At 41.9% G+C, this 19,135-nt stretch overlaps 1 protein-coding gene across 1 annotated transcript in view; it reads left to right on the forward strand.

The window, feature by feature from the left end:
* The window catches only part of arid1ab (AT rich interactive domain 1Ab (SWI-like)), a 57,530-nt gene that overhangs the window by 12,834 nt on the left and 25,561 nt on the right, over positions 1-19,135 (forward strand). The window contains exons 2-4 of the mRNA XM_050034602.1: positions 10,911-11,132; positions 15,150-15,893; positions 17,287-17,403. Of these exons, the coding sequence (XP_049890559.1) occupies positions 10,911-11,132; positions 15,150-15,893; positions 17,287-17,403 (1,083 nt within the window). The remainder of the gene's footprint in view (positions 1-10,910; positions 11,133-15,149; positions 15,894-17,286; positions 17,404-19,135) is intronic.

Below are 19,135 nucleotides of genomic sequence, written 5' to 3' on the forward strand. Positions count from 1 at the left end.
AGGAGTGGAGAGCACAGACGGCTTTTTTCTTTTTCCCGGAGCGCTCCTGGTGAAGTGCTCGTGTAACCTGAGCGCCACAGCCATTCTTGAGCTGTACTCACATTGTGGCCTTAAAAAAGCCACACCACTGTTTATTATAGGATGTTAGGCGACCGTGACTGTAAACACTCTTTGCAAAGGTAGTGCATTTTAACAATGAGCTGTTAAGCGTTAACAGTGTAACTGGATATTTGATTCCATTTGAAAAGGTTTAACACTGTAGGTTATAGGTGAAGAAGTGATTTCGTATGTGACTTATAATGAAGAGGAAGTCAAACACAGAAACTGGTTGTTCATAGGGCAAAGTATGAGATGTGGGAGTCACCCGAGGCCCCACGATACAATAATATTGCGAATTTAGGTGTTTTCCGATATGCTGAGTATCGCAATAACATGTATATTAACATATATTGTGATTACTTACCTTTTTCAGCTGTAAATTCTGTCCATAACATCTGTTTTGTCTAATTAAATAAAGTTTTAAGTGAAGTTTTTTTTGTTTCCATACTGAAACAATACTTTTTTCAATTGATTATTCAAGTGTTTTTTCTTAAACAACCCCCCCCCCCCTTTTTTTTTTTTTTTTAAATATCAACATCAAAGTACTTAAACATCAAATGTTGCTTTAACACAACTGAACAATAACTTTTTCCTTTACCAAATAATATCAAAAATATTGATTTATCCATACGTATCAATTTGGAATTTTTTAATTATTTAATACTCATTTTCCATAGTATCAATAACTGGTACCAGCTGCGCTTTCTCGTTGCTCTTATTATTGATATTTACTTAAGTCCTTCTGCTGTTCTCTGCTTTTTGTATTTATTTTTTAATGAAAACTTAATTTGTATGCCCTCATTTTCAGTTTTTCCCCTTTGCTATCAAATAACAATATTTTTCAAAGTGTTGTGTTGTAGTTAGAGATGCCAATATTATGACAACACTACCTCAAATAGTCTAAAATTGGTGACATTTTGATATAAATCTGGTATTATCTTATCCAAAAATAAGTAAATACTAGTCACAGTCTTTAATACTCTGCGCTACGGACGTATTTTGGTCGGTACCAAAAACGTGAAGGTTCCATTCCGTAGTTCTTCAGCAAAAGATTTTCTACCCTTCAAAATGTCCTTTGCTTTTATTTATCACCTTTTTAACCAAGTGTAGAAAATAAAACTTGCCAGTTCTTGTTGTGTCTGCAGGTGCCGTACACATCACTCAGAGTTTACTATTACTCCTCTGTTAAACAGTGAACATCTGGTTCACCTTCCTCTGTTTCACACCACAATGTGAACCATTCCCACTGGCCCTGCTCTCAGCCCTCCTGAGCTCCCAGTCCACAAACGCCCGTCTCACTCCTGGGAATCAGCCACTGTCACCTGGAAATATAACTTTGGCCTGACAGGTTGACAGCCGGCAGTCAGGGCGGATGTTCACTCTCTTGTACTTCCAACCTGAACATCACAGTGACAGGCCAGGCAGCAGCAGGCAGCCCTCTCTCTCCTTTTTTTTTTATCAGGCAATAACTGGACGGTCTCAGCAAGCTGCTCTCATCTACCCAACGGGGGATTTTTTTCACAGAGCACACTGGGCCTGTCAGTGCTGGGAACCAGTTAACACCTTGCAGCTATGTTTTTGTTCAGTACGTACTCACTCTCAGGTACTGATCACCGCTGTCAGATTGACACTAATCGATTGAGTTTCTCCTCAAGGAAGGATTGTGTTTACCTGATGTTTTATGGTGTCAAATGAACACTGGTCTAAAATACAGTTAATAGGTCTGCTTTCATCTTGTGACCATTATAACATTTGTTCAAGGCAGGTTCTTTTTAAATTTTGGTCTTCTGTTTTTGTTTTGAAGTCATGATTGATCATGTTATCAAGTTTTCTGCAACTGATAGATCATTTGTAGAGATGTTCCAATACAATTTTTTTCTTTAGCAATACGGATTCTGAAGCCTGAACTTGCGTCTCGACCGATACCAAGTACAATCCGATATAATTTTGGTACAGATGTGAAATGATTGCTATCATTGTTGCATGGCATGGCTCACAGACGTTGAATGTCATAGGATTCTTTTATCCAGTGTGAAATATTGCCAAATTCCTGACATTATGCTAACGGCTAACATTACACTATTTACCAGCAATCAGTTCTTGTTCATTGCTCTACAACAGAAGCGGCTGCACAGTGCAACTTGCTGTGTAGGCTTTTGTTTTGGGGAAGTGAAGAAAAATTAACTTCAAGGAAAACTGCCTTTTAATCTGTTTGTGAAACTACTTTTGAGTATATGAATAAATTACATGGTATCAGATAGGTGCATAGACTTGCGTATTTGCTGAAACCCGCAGTTAGCTAGTATCTGAAGCTCTTCCAATACTGATATTGGTATCGGAACTACTCTAATAATTTTACTTATTAAAATTATTGTGATGTGATTGCTTGGATCTGTTTCTGCTAAATGTATAACTTCACCCTTGAATTCTTATATCATTTCTATGTGATGCTAATTACATTGTTGATGTTAAAATTACAGAGATAGTCCAGCATTTTAGCGTCAGACCTCCATTGAGTCCGGCAGGTATGATGTTTTTAGGTAGGTTGATGAGGAAATAAGCCTTCCATTGGTTCCATCGTCAAAAAGCCTGTGGGATTTGTCCATTGGATTTCCGAAATTAAGCTCTTTGGCAAACTAACGTTTATGATGCTAGCACCTTTTGTTCACCATTTTCATGGTTATCGAAGCCTTAATGCCATCACCTGAAGTAAAAAGCAAAATGATAGGCTATAAAGGAACTACACCACAGTCACAAGGCTGTGATGCCGTGTTCGGCGTGGTAGAAGCTTCAAAGTTCACGAGTAGGGTATTTACTGATGTATTTCAAGACGGAAAACAAAGCGTAAAAGTCTCTTAAGCTTGTGTTAACCACAGACCTTATTATAGGCATCTAGCCAAAAACTATTGACTTTGAGACGAGGGAACCAGGAGTGGTAAAATGCTAGCTTATTTACGGGTTTTAGGACTCATTCCTGGCGGATGCTGTCAGGGCAATAGTTGACAAAGATACATTTCAAAACTCGGACACAAGCTATGAAGTGGACTTTGAGTTAAGATTTTTCTTTTGGTCATTTACTGAGTTAACAGTGTAGATGTTGGTGTCTGTGCTGCCTTTATGGTTTGTTTCTGCCTGTGTGAATGCTGAATGTCAGTGTATAATGAAAGCTATTGACAGAAAAATGTTTATAGCATTAACATTTAAAAAATTGTGCTGTCTAACTGAATTTGAACAGATCGAAGAATATCTCTAATATATGTGACATCGACCTCTGCTTGTCTTTGGGAATAATGTGCACAGAAATGCAACAGGCCGTGTGAGCAGCAGTTTTTCCCACCTTTAAATCATGCAAGTGTTTTTTAACTCTCGTCTGTTTGTCGCTGTTGTTGTTTCTGTTCTTGTTCACCTCAAATAGCCTTGTTTTTTTCCCCGGATCTCTCAGAGATGTGAAAGTCGATTTTGTCATGCGAGCTCCCTTCTCCCTCTCCTCCCTGAACATCTTTTGGATTCCTTGGAACAGCTGGGTGAACATCTGGGCGAGTAGGGTGCCGCTGCCTCTGCTCGATGTGGATGATAGCACAAGCAGGCACAAGCCAGGTCCTCGATGCTTTTATCCAGAGTCACGCAGCGGACAGCTCAAAGTTGGAGCTTCTCAGGTTGATGCAGTGGGAAGGCAGGCTAATTGCTTAATTGAGAACATGGCTTTTTTGGTTGTTTTTTCCCTCAGGCTTTTTGTTTTCTCTATACTATTTGGTTACTTACAGTTGGATACTTTCCTCAAAAGCTCATTTAATTAAGTTATTTTGAGGCGTTGAATATTTAGAGTACCTCACTGCTGTTGCTGCTCAGATGCAGCTTTGTTATTGTGAGAATTTAATAAGTTTTTTCTGGTCTTTAAGTATTGTGAATTGAGTATTTTGGTTTGTTTGGGCTGTTGGATGGACAAATAGTGTGTCCTGCTTTAACTTGTTGAATTCTACCCAGACATTGAGCGATAACACCCAGCTCTGCCGTCTGTTATCTCTGAGGAGTATCTACCTCAGTTTAAAGGTGTTAGTCTGGAGAAATGTTGTCAGCATGACTTCTCGTGAAACTGGGAAAATGTCAGTGGAGAAAGTGGCTGAGAAACAGTCGCCTGTCCTGGAGCAAAGCACTTATCTCCTCACTTCTGCAGTGGGAGTGTTCAGTGCTTAAACGGTGAGGACTGGTCATACTGGGCAGCTCCCACTGTGAATATGGATAACAGCATTAATGTGAAGTGAGCTGTTAAATGCAAAGTGCCTCACAAATCTCACCCCTGAAGTTGACATTGGTGCTAAAGGGTAGGATATCCTGTCCCTCTCTGTCATGTGATGTGTGTGTCTCCGCCACCATATGAGGGCGGCCTTAGCCGGCGTGTGTTATCGCTGGTGTATTGCGTGTTGAAGGGCTTTAACGCAGAACAATGGTGTGTGCGCCGAGCCGAGGCCATGTGGCCGTGTGGCGGATTAAATTAGCAGCAGTTGTTTATCGTCTGCCCCCCACCCCCCTCGGTCCATCTGCTCCGCTCGGCCCCGTAGACTCTAGCTCCGCTCTCAGGCACTGCTCCAGACCCCCCCATCACCCTCCCCAACCCCTTACAAATCCCTATCCCCATGTCACACACACACAGTTTTTGAATAGTTGCAATATCCACCAGCAGCCCAGTCATGACACAATATACTCAGTGCAACCTCTTCTGCCAAGAGTGCTCTGGCTTTCCTCTATGCAGATTAGCCACGTGCTAATTGTGGTTATTTATTTATTTTTTTATGGAAGAGAAAAAAGGGAGGGGAAGGAGTTTCCTCCAGAAATTGATTAGATGACTGAGCAGAAATAAAGAGACAGTGCTCTTAGCTGAGTTGCCATCCAGTGTGCATGTTTCAGACTTTGTTGCTGCGTGTGGAAAGTTCGTCATAAACCTGTAGTCTGTGTTGAGAAGGAAACATGTCAGCAATGTTTTGGTCTTTTACTGAAAATCAGATAGCAATAGGTCAGTTATCCCTGAATTTTTATAGATGATTATGTTAAAAATGCTATCCTTGAAATGAGAGTTTTAGTAACCTTGTCTGAAATGTGTTTCATAATTAAAATTCTTGAGGAAACACAGAGTAGTTACAATATTTTTCATTTGTAATTTGCTTTTTTTTGTACGAGTGGCTTAAATAAGAAGGAAAATATTGGCTCAAAACACAGTATTGGTTTCTAACATTTTGTAATGCGAATGATCTTTTCATTTCATATCTATAAAATAATATACCATTAACCTTTTGGAACAAATATCAGCCTTTCAGCCAGACAGTTTCAGAAACAAATGAGTGGGTTGCTGCAAATGTTTTTTTATCACGTGGCTTTTGATGTGTGTCTGTCAGGGAATCTCCCTGCACATCGTAACAGCAGACTTTTGTTAGTCACATGCATTTTATCATATATATATAAAAAAAAATTGACATTCATAGTCTGGAAATGTTTAGATTCTGATTTACGGCTGCATAATATTGAGGGCAATATATTATTCCAATATATGTTGGAAAAATATTAGGTACGCCAGTTTACTTGTGATGTATGATTTACATTTATTTAGAAGAAAAAAGAGTGCGTATTTTATTCCAAAGATGTCACAGTGGTGCTTGTTGGATAAAAAATTCAGATACTTGTTAGCTTGTTTTGTTAGCATGCTAATGTGATCAGTTGCTCTGTAAATGATTGTAAATACCAGAAACTAAAAAGTTATTAAAACAGGCCGCAGATGTAGATTTCAGGGAGGATGCAGGTGATATGTCCCCCTCAATATTTAAAATGTGCATTCACTGAACTGAGCCAAGTTTTACCAGTAGCTGGGAGGTCATCAGGTGTCAGACCTCGATTGCAGTTATTTGTGTTAAAAAGCACAAGGACTCAGACTTCCACTCCGCTCTACTGTTGCATGCCTTATCGTCTTTCCACTGTGTCTGTCTTGCCCTCGCCACCTCCAGGCCCTGACATTTTTCTTTGACACATCACAAATCGCAACAAACAACTGCACTGATTTGCAAATAACAAGTTCATCCATTTTGAAGGTTGACAAATGTGGGAGATCTTGCTGAATCTTAGTATTTATTGTTGAAAGTTTTAATCTCAACACTATCATTAAAAAGTATAATTCCTTTAAATATTACAAGTACAAACAACGATAGATGTCACGTTATCGGTTATGATTTAACTCCCAAGTTCAGACTTGTGGAAAAACGTGGGAAAAAAATTCAGACACTCAAGGTCTTTACTCAACAGCACCAGTGCACCAGCTTTGGCGTCGCACTTCTAAAGAGCCACTCATTCTATCGCTAAGAGAAGGAGGAACAGAGCCTTCTATAGCAGTCCCTGACCTCTATACACAAGATGCAGTAGAAGAGGTTGTTTAGTGTGGTTAAAGCACACACACTCATAAATGCCTCAGCCAAAGCTCTCTGGGATCTCGGAGGATGCGTAACGGTGTGTCAGATGTGAACAATTTAAAATGCTGGTAAACAGATCAATGGAGGCCTGAGCAGGAGACTGGCCACAGCTCTATCCCAGCCTGCAGCACACAGATGTGTTAACATGATCGAATGAGGTCGAGGAGTAAAAAACAAGACCTCTTGAGCAGGTTTAACCAGGGCTGGGCGTTACGGCCAAAAATGTTATTACAATAAAAAATTCACATCAGTCAATAAAGATAATTATCACAATAAATGTCAAATCATTATTTCTTTCAAGTTTGAAAGTTGAAGAATGATTCTGGTTTAAACTATTTTTTATGTCAGAAGATGACAAATATTTGCCCAACAGCGTAACATTGACAAATCTGAGGTAGTTTCAAAACAGTTACTATCAAGAAAGTGTCAATAAATAAAACAATAAATTGACAAAGGACTCTTAATTCTGGTCAGCAACATGTCAAACCCTTTGTACAAGTGGTTTAAAACATTTCGTAGAAGTTTAAGCTAACAGTGTAAACTAAAGAAATACACAAAACACAAATCTCCACTGTGGTCATTGTTTTCTGTACATGTTTTAAATGCGGTTTGTAATTTCTGCCGTTTCTCAATCAATGGACTTTGATGTCGTAGCGGTGTTAAACAGTCATTGTTGCTGATGAAAATCTGACGTGACTCAGTCAGAAAATATGATAAAGTTTTAGTCACGTGATGTTTAGTCAGATTTATTCACATTAAAGCAATTATTTCTAATGAAATAGCCGCTAACGCTGGCTAAGATTATGTTACTTAGCATTAGCTGGGTCAACTAGCCATACAGCTATTGTAGCTAATGTTATGTAGTGAACTCAGAGCTAAAAAAAAAGTGACAGCAAGTTTTGAAAAATAACTTCATGGTCGTGTTGAATGTGGTTTTAACATTGTAAGGCTACCGTACACATTAGCGTATGGGTGGCTTAATTTATGGCTATCTCGAATACCATTGCACCGGTGCTTTGAAGCTTTGGTTATTATTACCCAAGAATATTCGTAGCTTCTAGGGACCTGGTGGAGCTAATTGTGATCAGTCATATTTATATACGTTAATCAGCCACCTTTAGAAGGACTTTGCACTGCTGAATGTGTGTGACAGAGTGATGGAGAAAGGGAACAATGGGTGGAAGGTTGGCTGTTGCTACTGTTGTTTCTGTACAGGCCTCATCACTCGATGCAAAGAGAACTGTCGCTGTCCGCGATTCGTCTCATCTCTTCCTTTTCCACGTTGCTTGAAGCAGGGGTCGATGATTGTGCTGGGAACACTGTCTCCTCCGCAAATTTTATTGGCAAAAAAAACAAACAAATCGGACCATTCGAATACTGATTTGGATGTCGATTACCATGGTAGAGATTGAAACTTAGAGACATTTGGGTCAGCCCTGGTTTAATTTTATCAGACATTTCTTGAACACTTTTATATTTCTGTCAAGAAAAAATATTAATTAATTACTATTAATTAATTTTTGGATTCCTTGAATTTATACCAGGCTCATTGACTTATGTTATGAATGTTCTTACATGATATTTAGCATGTTATAACCTATTTGTTGTGCACATATGGGTATTTTATTATTTGCTTTTTTATAAACTGTAATTATCCTTCAAGGATCTGCTACCCTAAATAAAAGAGTTTAATTATTTGGAGTAGTAGTGTCTAAATCGAGTTTTTTTCCCCACCTGATCACCTCTTTAAATGACCACTATCTCCATCTTTAGAGTGGTTGTTAAATGAGACATGAGAGAGACGAGTGAGTTGTTTTGGGAGCGTCGGCGCTGATTCTCCACGTGGCTCAGGGAGCTGGAAACCCTGATTGTAGTCGAGCTGTACTTTCCCCCTCTCTCCCTGCTGGGCCGAGGCCTGAGCTGTCAGGCTCCTTAATGAAAAAGCGGGCACACAGGCCGCTGTAGAAATATTCTCACCGCTGGCGAAATATCGACCAAAATTGGTGAGGAAAAAGGTTGATTGTTTTATGGCCCGGTCATCGCTGGGAGATTTTTGTCTAAATGAGAAATAGATTTTACCTTTAGTGTTGCTGTTCTGTAGTTTGTTAGCATACTAGTCATTTTTCATGTGGATTGGAGGACGTTAGCGGGTGATTCAGGCCTCTATGGCACACTTTATGGATGACACAGGAGGCTCTGCCTAACTGCTTAAGCAGCTCATTAGGAAAGAGCTATAGTGCATTTCTATCCAGTGAGAGAAGTCGCTCCAGCTTTGTTTCTGGGAATGTGACGACTTTTTGTTGTTTGCAGTAATTGGACAAATACACCTGTCTGAAATGGATTAAAAACCACATCGAGGTCGCGTCTGCTTCACCAGTCATCTTTAGGCTGAGCGGTGTGCTGTGCGGACTCTGATCATGGCATGATGTCAGGTGGGGGTGGTGTCCTTCCTTTCAGACTGGGGTTAAAAGTGCATTAGAGGTCACAGGAGAGTGCCTACCGGGGCCTGTTACGTCTTCCCCCCAAGGTGCGGTTGGTAATGACCCTTGGGAACATAGTAACACCCCCCTTCTCTTTCCCTCCTTCCCTCCACACACACAACATAACACACAACATAACACATACACATACTCCTGAACCTGGAGGAGCTCAGGAGAGTGTGGCCTGGGGGAGGCTACAGGGAAAACCTGGAGTGGAATATGTTATCTTGGATAAAGCTGGTTGACCGCCCTGACAGCCTGTTGATCCCCCCCCCACCCGACCACCACCAGCAACACCTACAGTCTCCCCCCAACACACACACACATATATATTCACACACTCCTCGCTCCTGCTGAGCCACCCCCCATCCGACCTCCTCTCTCTCATTGCAGCACTGTCATTCATAGAGTGCCAAAGCCTGCTGCTTTATTAAAGCCCAGGAAGAGCAAGGCCTGGCCCAGGTTCAAACAGCAGTGCAGCTGGGACCTGTTACATTTTCGGCAGACTGCCCTCTCCGTCTCGCTGGCTATAAATAGCCCTGGTGGTTGTCTCCCTTAACCAAGGAAAAGAGGTTTTTGGGGGAGGAAAAAAAAACACACACACACAGATTAATAACCGTGGGAAGCAATGAAAGCTTTGTGTCTGCTGCCCGAGGTCAGCAGGCCAGGAGGTGTTGCTACTTCAAAGCCCCCATTGTGGCTCGCACTTTCAGATGCCGCTGCGGTGGGTTTGATGGGAACACACGGGTTGCCAGCGGTGTGATGAGTTGATGGCATCAGATTGTGCCAAGCAGGCAGACAATCTGACAGGCCCTGGCTTGAATTTTGTTCCTTTCTCTTTTTTTTTATTTCCAGGGAATGACCAATTCATTATAATTCAATAGAATTTTTTTTCAACTCTTTTATTTTTTGTTACACTGGAGGGTTAATGTTGTGTTTGGGGGGATTCCACCAAGCTCATCTCTTATGTACACACACGGCATCAGACACTTTATGACCTTGGCTCCAGCTGTTGACAGGCGAGGCTGCCTCATTACGAACCCCCCCCCCCCTTCTCTCTTTCTCTGCTCTCTCCGTTTCCCTCCCTGGCTCGCCAGCCAGAAAGGCCGTCTGGCCTTTAACATTGCCTGCCCGGGCCATGTGGATCTCCCCGACTCCAAGCTGGCCAAGGTCAGCCCCCACCACCAACCCGGCCTCTGTCCTGACGTGGCTCCAGCTGAGGGGTGGGCCAGCTCCAGCCACCGCAGACACTTCCACTTCCTTAAGCTTATTTTCATAGAAACCCTCCCCGACGTCTCCGCTGTAACAGTATCCACCCACTGGCACAATGATCTCCTGGGCAGGGAAACACTCCTGGCGGATATAGTGGGCTCATTCATTCATTCATGGCCAATTTTTTCCCTTTCTAGTAGGAAAGTAAATCCACTACTGTTTTTTCCCTCCCCCTTCTGCTTTTTGTTCTATATTTGCTTGATTATACTGTGACTGGTTTATGAGATGATGCTTACACGACACAGTGAAGAAACGGTGGAGTCATCATTTGTGTTCGTTGCTGAGTAATGTTTTTTCAAGAAACCCAACTAAAAAGGTCCCAAAATAACTCTGGCTCTCCCATGTTTTCCTGTCACATCACCGGGCTCTGAACAATACTCTGTCAGTTGCATTATTATAGAGCTTGTTATAGGTTGTTAGGGTATGTGACTGCACAGCCTAACAAGGGCTATAGACACACCAAAACCATCAACCTCAAAAGCAATGACAAACGAGTACCTCCAAAGTCAAACCTTTTCTACGGTGTTTTAAAGCTAGAGTTGCTACTCCAGCCAGCCATCCATTCTTAGCTTACTGAGACATTGCAAATTCTCTGTGTGTCCTCCAGCCTCCAAGCCCAATGGACCAGGTTGGGAAGATGCGTGGCCAGCCATATGGAGGACCCAACCCCTACTCCCAGCAGCAGCAAGGACCTCCCACAGGGCCAGGACCCCAGCAGGGAGGCTCTTACCCAGGGCAAGGCTACGGACCTCCTGGCCCTCAGAGGTATCCCATGGCGATGCAGAACCGGACTCCTGGCGCTATGGGCGGCATACAGTATGGACAGCAGGTCAGTTATTCTTCATATAGATGAACATCCCTGCATCCTCTCTGTAACCATACATAACCAATGTTCCTGTGTGGTGGAACGTCTTCTAGGTGATTTCAATTTATCTTTCCTCCGTCTTTTACCATCTGGATAAATGAGATGAATCATGGAAGGTTTTTTAACCACATTGATGTGTTGATCAGAACTTCTTTTTTTTTTCGACATTTCTGCAAAGGTTGACTGTTGATATAACAAGAACAACCTTTTTCCTTATCTTAAATAGAATTAATGTATAAGACAATGCATTTATAATCAGAGTAATGAGGATGTGAACTCATAAGTATATAACCACCATTGGAGTCTGGAGGGCAGCATACTAAGAACAGTTTGAGGGATTTGTCCTGCCTGATACTGACAGGGTGGCACTGTTTTCCAAACCAACACCACAACCTATGGTGCTGCTGGGTGAGCTGAGGAATTGATGGGTAGAGTCTGGCATCACCAGACCCAAACCACATTGCTGCTGTCAGTAAAAAAAAGTCTGTTGAAACCAGGTGAAACCAATAAGTTCTTATAAATGAACAGGGCCATTTTGAGTGCGTGTGGTACTTAGTCATGATGCAGGGCATGGTTTGAAGTCCGGACCACAAGTTAATAATTTTTTTTACATTCCTGTTAGTTGAGGCAGTAGAGCGTTCATTTGGTCTGTGACTTACTGCTGCAGGAATGGTGGAAATGGTAGCGTACGGATGATAGTGACTTTATGTAGCGAACTCATCTGACCTCAGGTGCAGGGAAGTTTGCAAGCCAGTTACTTATTCATAGTGACTAGTCATGATCTGGAAATGGTGGGGTAGTAATCACTTCAGCCTGCAAAGGTACAGCTGATTCTTTAAAGGCACACTATGCTTTTAGCTAAAGGTGGAGCTGATGGATGTAGCTGTACTTAAAGCAATAGTTGGACATTTGGGGAAATAAGCATATTACTTTCTTGACAAGAGTTGGATGAAGAAATTGATACAACATTGTTCCGTTCAGTAAAGTCCCTCACCCACTGGACATAAAACCCACTAACTCCAACTAGCTTTTGTCTTTAGTGGAAAAGACTTCAACCTGCAGTTGTTCCTAGGAGAAATATTGGCTCCAGCTCTAATGGGCTGCGATTGGAAGTGATCAAAATACAACACGCAGGTGGACGTGCTAATTGTCGGCTGTCTTGTGGTGCGATGCAATGGCCCACCTTCATGAATTCCGTCTATCTCCATCCAAGCAGAGCTCAGACATCATCTTAAATTAGTCTGCACTGAGTTTTTACGAGGGAATAAATAGCAGATATGAAAAAGACGTAACCTCCATGCTGCTTTCTCGTGTTTACTACACCCGGAAATGGTTTGTTTAGCATAGTATAAAGACTTCCAACAGGGGTAAAGACTAACCTTGTTCTGTCCAAAGCTGAAATAGAAATAGTTGCACATATATTCTTCCATAAAACCACATATTTTTATACACATCAAACAAATGTGATATATTTTGTTTCATTTGTATAGAGGCAGGCTAACTTTTCCCTCTGAGTCGAGTCTTTATGATAAGCTAAGCTAACCAGCTATTTGTTGTAATAGAGGTATTGATCTTCCCATGTAACTCCCGGCAAATTCCAAATTGGCGGTCTCAGTAGGGGAGAGACAGGAGAGCAACATGACACAGGGTTTATTGAATTGTGGTAGCTACAGGGATAACTTTGTTTTTTGTAGGCCGCCACTGAAGTTGGCATTGCCGTGGTTCCCTTGTGAAAAGACCTATGGGATAATTCCATTGGATTTCGGACTATTGCAGAGAATAAACTCTGTGGCAAATTAACGTTATGATATGTATTTGTTTTGCGCAAGATGATCTTTACAAATAAACACCAATTTTTGATTTTTGAAGCGTAATGGCTAGAAGTAAAAAGTTAACACCAGGCTACTTCACCAGGGTCATGTGACTTAATTTTGTCACCACAACAAGTCCATGTGTTCGGCGTGATGACGCTGCGCCTCATTTAGTCACTTGTTAGCAACCGCCTTATTAGGACACCTAAAAGCTTCAAAATTCACGAGGGAGGGTATTTACTGATGTGACTGTGTCTTAATCGAACAGTACATGAAATTCTTTTGAGCTTATGTGAACAACAGGCTAATTACTAACCAAAAGCCCATTGAAAGAAACATTGACTTTGAGACAAGGGAACCCGGAGTGCTACAATGCTAACTCATTTCAGGGTTTTACGACTCATTCCTGCACCTCTACATATAAATTTGGTCATTAGGGGTCAGAGGAAAAAGCAGTTTGACATAAAATTGTGATTCTCACCCTCTATGATTCAGGATCAATTATCAAATGCTAAACATCAAGTTTATTACAGTTAATGAGGTTGTAATATTGACAAACTGCAAGAGCAAAGTGCAGCACCCGGACAACAATACACAGTGCGCACACACCAGAATTTTCTTGTGGTTTATCCTCGAAAATGTTAGAACTTAGTAATTAGCTTTGCATGACTTAAGTGAAGTGTTTTGTTAGCATAAGCCATGTATATATTGTGTTTCAGTGCCGTAAGAGCCTGAAAAAAGTGCACCACTTTCTTTTTCTCAATCAAGAATCAGTGTTGTGATAATCGATCTTGAATCAATGGTGACACTAAGAATCAGAATCGAATCAAATCATAGGATTTGCAAAGGTTAACACTCCTATTGATCATGATGATTTAAACATCAGTGTTATTGGAGCCGAACAAAACCAAAATGTCGCATCTTTTCCACCTGGAACCAAAATTCAACTGAGGAAAAACCTATAAGAGGAACCGGCTCTAAGAGAGCAGGCCATCAATTTTTCACTGTCTGGTTTATTTTCATGCTCGAGAGCAAAAGTTGGTGAAGATTCAGGCTGTGTGTACGGGCACAGTGGGCAGCACTTTCTGACTGCGTCGTCCAATTGAAAACAGCAAACATCCAGTTTGCCGAAGCTACTCACTCATAGCTAGGAATAAGACCCTTCTTGAACCCTCTCAGCCAGGCAGTCCGTCTTAACAGACAAATGCATGCAGGGAATCCCGTAGAGTGAAGCCTTTTCTTTTACGTCCGCTGTCTGTGGTCGTGTGCCCATTGTGTGGTGTGATTATCTCATACTGGCCTGCCTGGTGTCTGACCGTGGACTCGATAAGTGCCATGCAGAGAAGAAAACGGCTTCCCTCCCTTTGTAAGACAGATACAATACAACCACTTCACGTTGTTTTAAATGTGTGGCAATTCTTTACTATCTCTTATTCCCTTTGAATTCTTGAGGAGCTGAGAACCCTCCCAAAACAACACGTGGCTTTTTTTTCCTCCTCTTTTTTTATTACTGTGTTTCCTCACAAGGTCAGCACTTTCTCCTTCCATGCTCCTTGAGGGTAATGAAACGAAATCGCTGTATTGAAAGGCTTTCCGCGCTCTGGATCGGGTAGAATATGAAAAGCCTCATATTGAAGTTCAAGGAGATGAAGTCAAAACTCAATTTTTATTTCCCCAGCTGTAATTTAAAGCGATACACGGCTGAATTCCAACACTTAGATGGTTTTTCTTATGCGCTTTGACTGATCAGTTTATAGCGAGGATCACACTCTTCTCTCTCACACACACACACACACACACACACACACACACACACACACACACAACGGTTGTCTTTCCCTTTTAATCTGTGAGTAAGATGAAGAGATGCTCTGATTACTCCGCTGAGAATGAATGGTAAAAATATCAAAGAGGTGACTTTGGATATTGGGTTATTTTTATGTATTTTTACAGCTTTAGAAAGGATCCTGTCAGTGCACAGACTGTATTCAGGTAGTGATTGATATTCCACAAAGGGGCTCAGGATAGTAAACCTGTAGTAAAACAGAAGAAAGCTGTTTGTGTTCACAGCCAATTCAACCGTGCTGGGTTTTATTTGCTCACATTTCTGTTCTTCCTCGTTTTAAGCTGAGCTATTGTTGATGACCAATCTTTCTGTTTTCACATCTAGATGTCAGCCTATGGGCAACAGGGGCCGGGTGGCTACAGCCAGCAGAGCCAGGGCTACTATGGTCAGCACGGCCCCCCACCTCACCCTGGCCAGCAGCAGCCCCCATATGCTGGTCAACCCCAGGGCAGCTCTGGACCTCCCTATTCCCAGCAGGGCCACCCTTCACAGCCTTCTGGCCAACACGGGCAGCCTGGAACCCCCTACCAACAATCCCAAGGTCCCCATGGTCCTTCTCCAGGTCAGCCTCCCTATAGCCAGCCCCCACAGTCTCAGCCAGGACAGCCACCCTATGTCCCTCCCCAACAGCAGCAGCCTCAGCAGCAACAGGGACCCCAAAGTCAGCAGGGCCCTCAGGGCCAGCCTGGCTACCAACAGCCCCCCGGACCAGGGCAGCCACCACAGCAGCAAACCCCACAGCAGCAGCAGCAGCAGCAGCAGCCACCGCCGCCGCCGCAGCAGCAGCAAGGACCCCCACAACAACAGCAACAACAACAACAACCACAACAGCAACAACAACAACAACCAGGAGGTCCGCCTCCTCAAGCTCAGCAACCTCCAGGTCATGGCCAGCAGGGTCAACCATCACCTTACTCCCAGACGCCCCCTCTGCAACAGCAGCAGCAGCAGCAGCAGCAGCAACAACAACAACAACAACAACAACAACAACAACAACAACAACAGCAACAACAACAGCAGCAGCAGCAACAACAGTCACCATATCAGAGGTTCCCACCTCCCCCACAGGTAACAACACCTCACAGAACTCTGTTAGCACACTTTAGCTATGATGTGATGTGCCCTGTTGGACCTGTCTGTGTTTCCATCTCTGTCTGCATTATCAGATTCTTGAGCTGACGCATGCTCTTTATGTCCGCTGTACTTTTTTAATGCTGCAGAGATACAGTATAACGTCCCTTACAATGTTAATGCAAATGGTCTGTAGCTGCTTCTCAGTAAAAACCTTCCATTCGCTCTTTGTTTTGTGCCTTTTTGGTCATAATTGACTTAGTTGTGTAATAGACAGTTGAAATCATCACACCCTTAATTTTCCATAATACAAGTGGTCCAAAAATGGTGTACATATCTGAAGGGCTTGATGCACGGCAGGTCCATCTGTGTTCTTCTCCATGTTTTTCCAATCTGAACTCCTTCTCAACTGTTATCAAAAATCAGTGATGTAGGTTAGAGCACTGATCCACGTTACTGTGGCTACGAAAGTCACGCAGTAACACAAACTAACTAACCGATCAGGGGCAGTTTTAAGGAGTAACTTCTGCAAAGTAAAACTACTATTTCTTTTGAAGGAGCAGCAGCTAAATGTATTTTAGCTTCCTAAAAAGGACCACCTAAAAAGTGAAGTGTATGCTATATGTAGATTATTTTACCGGTTTAACTTGTTGCCGAAAGCTGTTTTCTTTGCTCTCCTCAAAGTCACAAGGCTATTTCCAGGAACAGTAATTTACCTCACAAAACACGGGAGTTGCTGCCTTGATTGTTAACTTTGTTCGTAATTGTGTGACTTTCGTAACCAAACTAACGTGGCGTCCACAGCAGTAAATCGACTTATATGTAGCAAGATCGCACAGAAACCTATGCCAGGTAACATGCGAAAAAGCCTTCTAGAACTGCCCGAGAAAGAAACCTTTTTTTTTTTTTTGCTAAAACGTACCTCCTTTGACCAAAATTTTAATTTGTAGATTTGAATACATCAGGAACACTACTGGAAAGATACAGAATGATATAAAAACCTCAACAAAAAAAATCAAAATATAATGGAGTAACCCTTTAAATAAACAGCATCAACAGTAGGATTTAGAACACAACAACTCCCGTTTTACATGAAAAAACACAGATAGAAAGATGATGAAGCCACAAGTGAGCTAAACAGGCAAACAGCTGTAAAGTAAGCAATTCCCTTTCCCTGTCTCCTCTATGGTGACACAGTCATGCCATACAGGAAGTATTCAAATCACAGTTGCGTGTGGCACGGCACACTACATTTATCCAGCCCAGTGGCGATCTGTCATTTGTTTTATGTTGCTGTACATTGGAAAGAGCCAATACGCAGTAAAAACACTTGGGATTTTTTATTTTTTTTACATGTGTGGAATTCTCTTCTGCTTTTCCCCATAATCAGGAACTTTCCCAGGATTCCTTTAGCTCCCAGTCCAGCGCTCCTCCTTCCAACCAGCCCATGGCTTCCAACAAGAGCAGTCAAGAAGACAGCATGCAGGCCCGGCCATCCAGTCTGCCGGTAAGAACTCCATCTGCTCACTTAACATCTGACTTGTGCTCGATGCTGGGGTTTCATCAGCTGGCCTCCATAGTTTGCACCGCTGATATGTATTTTATAGCCTTTAGACAATGCCAGAAATCCTATTAAATCTACAACTAGAGATTTCTAAGTAGTTTTGAATCTTGACCAGTCTATCCTCTCCTTCAGCCAGGAAAGAAAAGACAATAATTAATAACGTTCTTGATAGTGAATGGGGGACTTATCTTGAATTTATGCACCTATGCATGTGTCAAAAATTGGGCACTGGGCATGTGCTAGAACTACACTCGGAAATCATCCTACTCTTAGTGTCATTACAGCCGCCTCCTCTGCCCTGCGTCTGCAGATAGGAGGCACTGCTGTTTGACTAGAACAGATTTCAGACCAGATCTCATTCAGATGTTTCCTTGATCGGCACCCAAGTTCAATAAAACTGTTGATTTTGCTATGTATGTAAGCAAAGCGCTCATGGATTCAGACTTAAAGGAGCTGTGTGTGGGATTTACCGGCATCTAGCAGTGTCGACTGCAGATAGCAACCAGCTATAAACTATTCCAGTTAGACTTCTTTCAGTGTCCATTGTTCAGGAGGTTTTTACCATTATCAACAGAGGTCTCCTCCTCTCCGAAACAAACAAACAAACCAGGTGATTAAAATCAGTAACAACACTAAATAAAGCAGTTTAACCTCAGTAATCAGTGTTTCCCTGATGCTGTTTGGCTTTCTGGAGACAGGCTGCTAGCCCACCAAATGCTAATGTGTGCTTACCTTTTTCTTCAAATAACTTAAAATACAGACGGTCAGGAGGTTTTTACGAGGAGAGGAGTTATCCACAGAGGTGTCTTCCTCTCAGAAACAAACGGAGCAGGTGATTAAAACTAGTAAAAACACTGAATAAAGCAGTTTCACATTAAAATGTAAGGTTTTGTCCTAGAGGGGCTGCTAACTACGGTGGCTGACGCAAAAACGCAAATGGTTGGGCAACCTTTAGAAACATGGTGGTGCAACATGGCGGACTCAACAACTATGTAGATTTAAACAGCTCATTTTAAGGTAACAAAAACACAATAATTCTTATTTTTAAGTTATTATAACCAAAGCAAGCATACTTATTATATTATATTCCATTTTTGCCAGTATATACTCCTTAATTCTACGCACTGGACCTTTAACAACCAGTTTTTAGTGACTCACTATCATGCCATTTTTGGTGTCATGATTAGATTTAAAATCGTGTCTTGATTTGAAACAGATTTTTGGTATTTGTAAATTAATTCATAATCATTTCTAGCCACCCGTAACGCATAACACTAATTGTTTTCTCTTAACAAGTTAGTAAATGAAGGTGGGTTTAAAGTTAAATAGAATAAATTCTTGTTTAAATCGAACTGTTGTTATGCAGCGGACGTCACCAACCACCCCTGTACGCAAAACAATCACAATCAAACATCACCCGACAGCAGAAAGAGTTGCCCCATAACAGTAGGCACAGTCACAGTGTGACCAGAGAAGAAGAAAACACATAGAAATGTGGGTAAATATTGGATTTTTGGGCCCACACTGCAAATGACTGACTACCAAACACTTCAGTTCAGCTGCACTAACCTATTCAGAGCAACATGATGGACATTTTATGTTTCTAAAAGCCAGAACTACTGTGGGTATTGCGTGCTTTACTGGAGAAGGGTCAGTATTCAGTACTTTGGACTCT

This window comes from Epinephelus moara, chromosome 22 (genome assembly GCF_006386435.1).
Source record: "Epinephelus moara isolate mb chromosome 22, YSFRI_EMoa_1.0, whole genome shotgun sequence".
Taxonomy (NCBI): Eukaryota; Metazoa; Chordata; class Actinopteri; order Perciformes; family Serranidae; genus Epinephelus; species Epinephelus moara.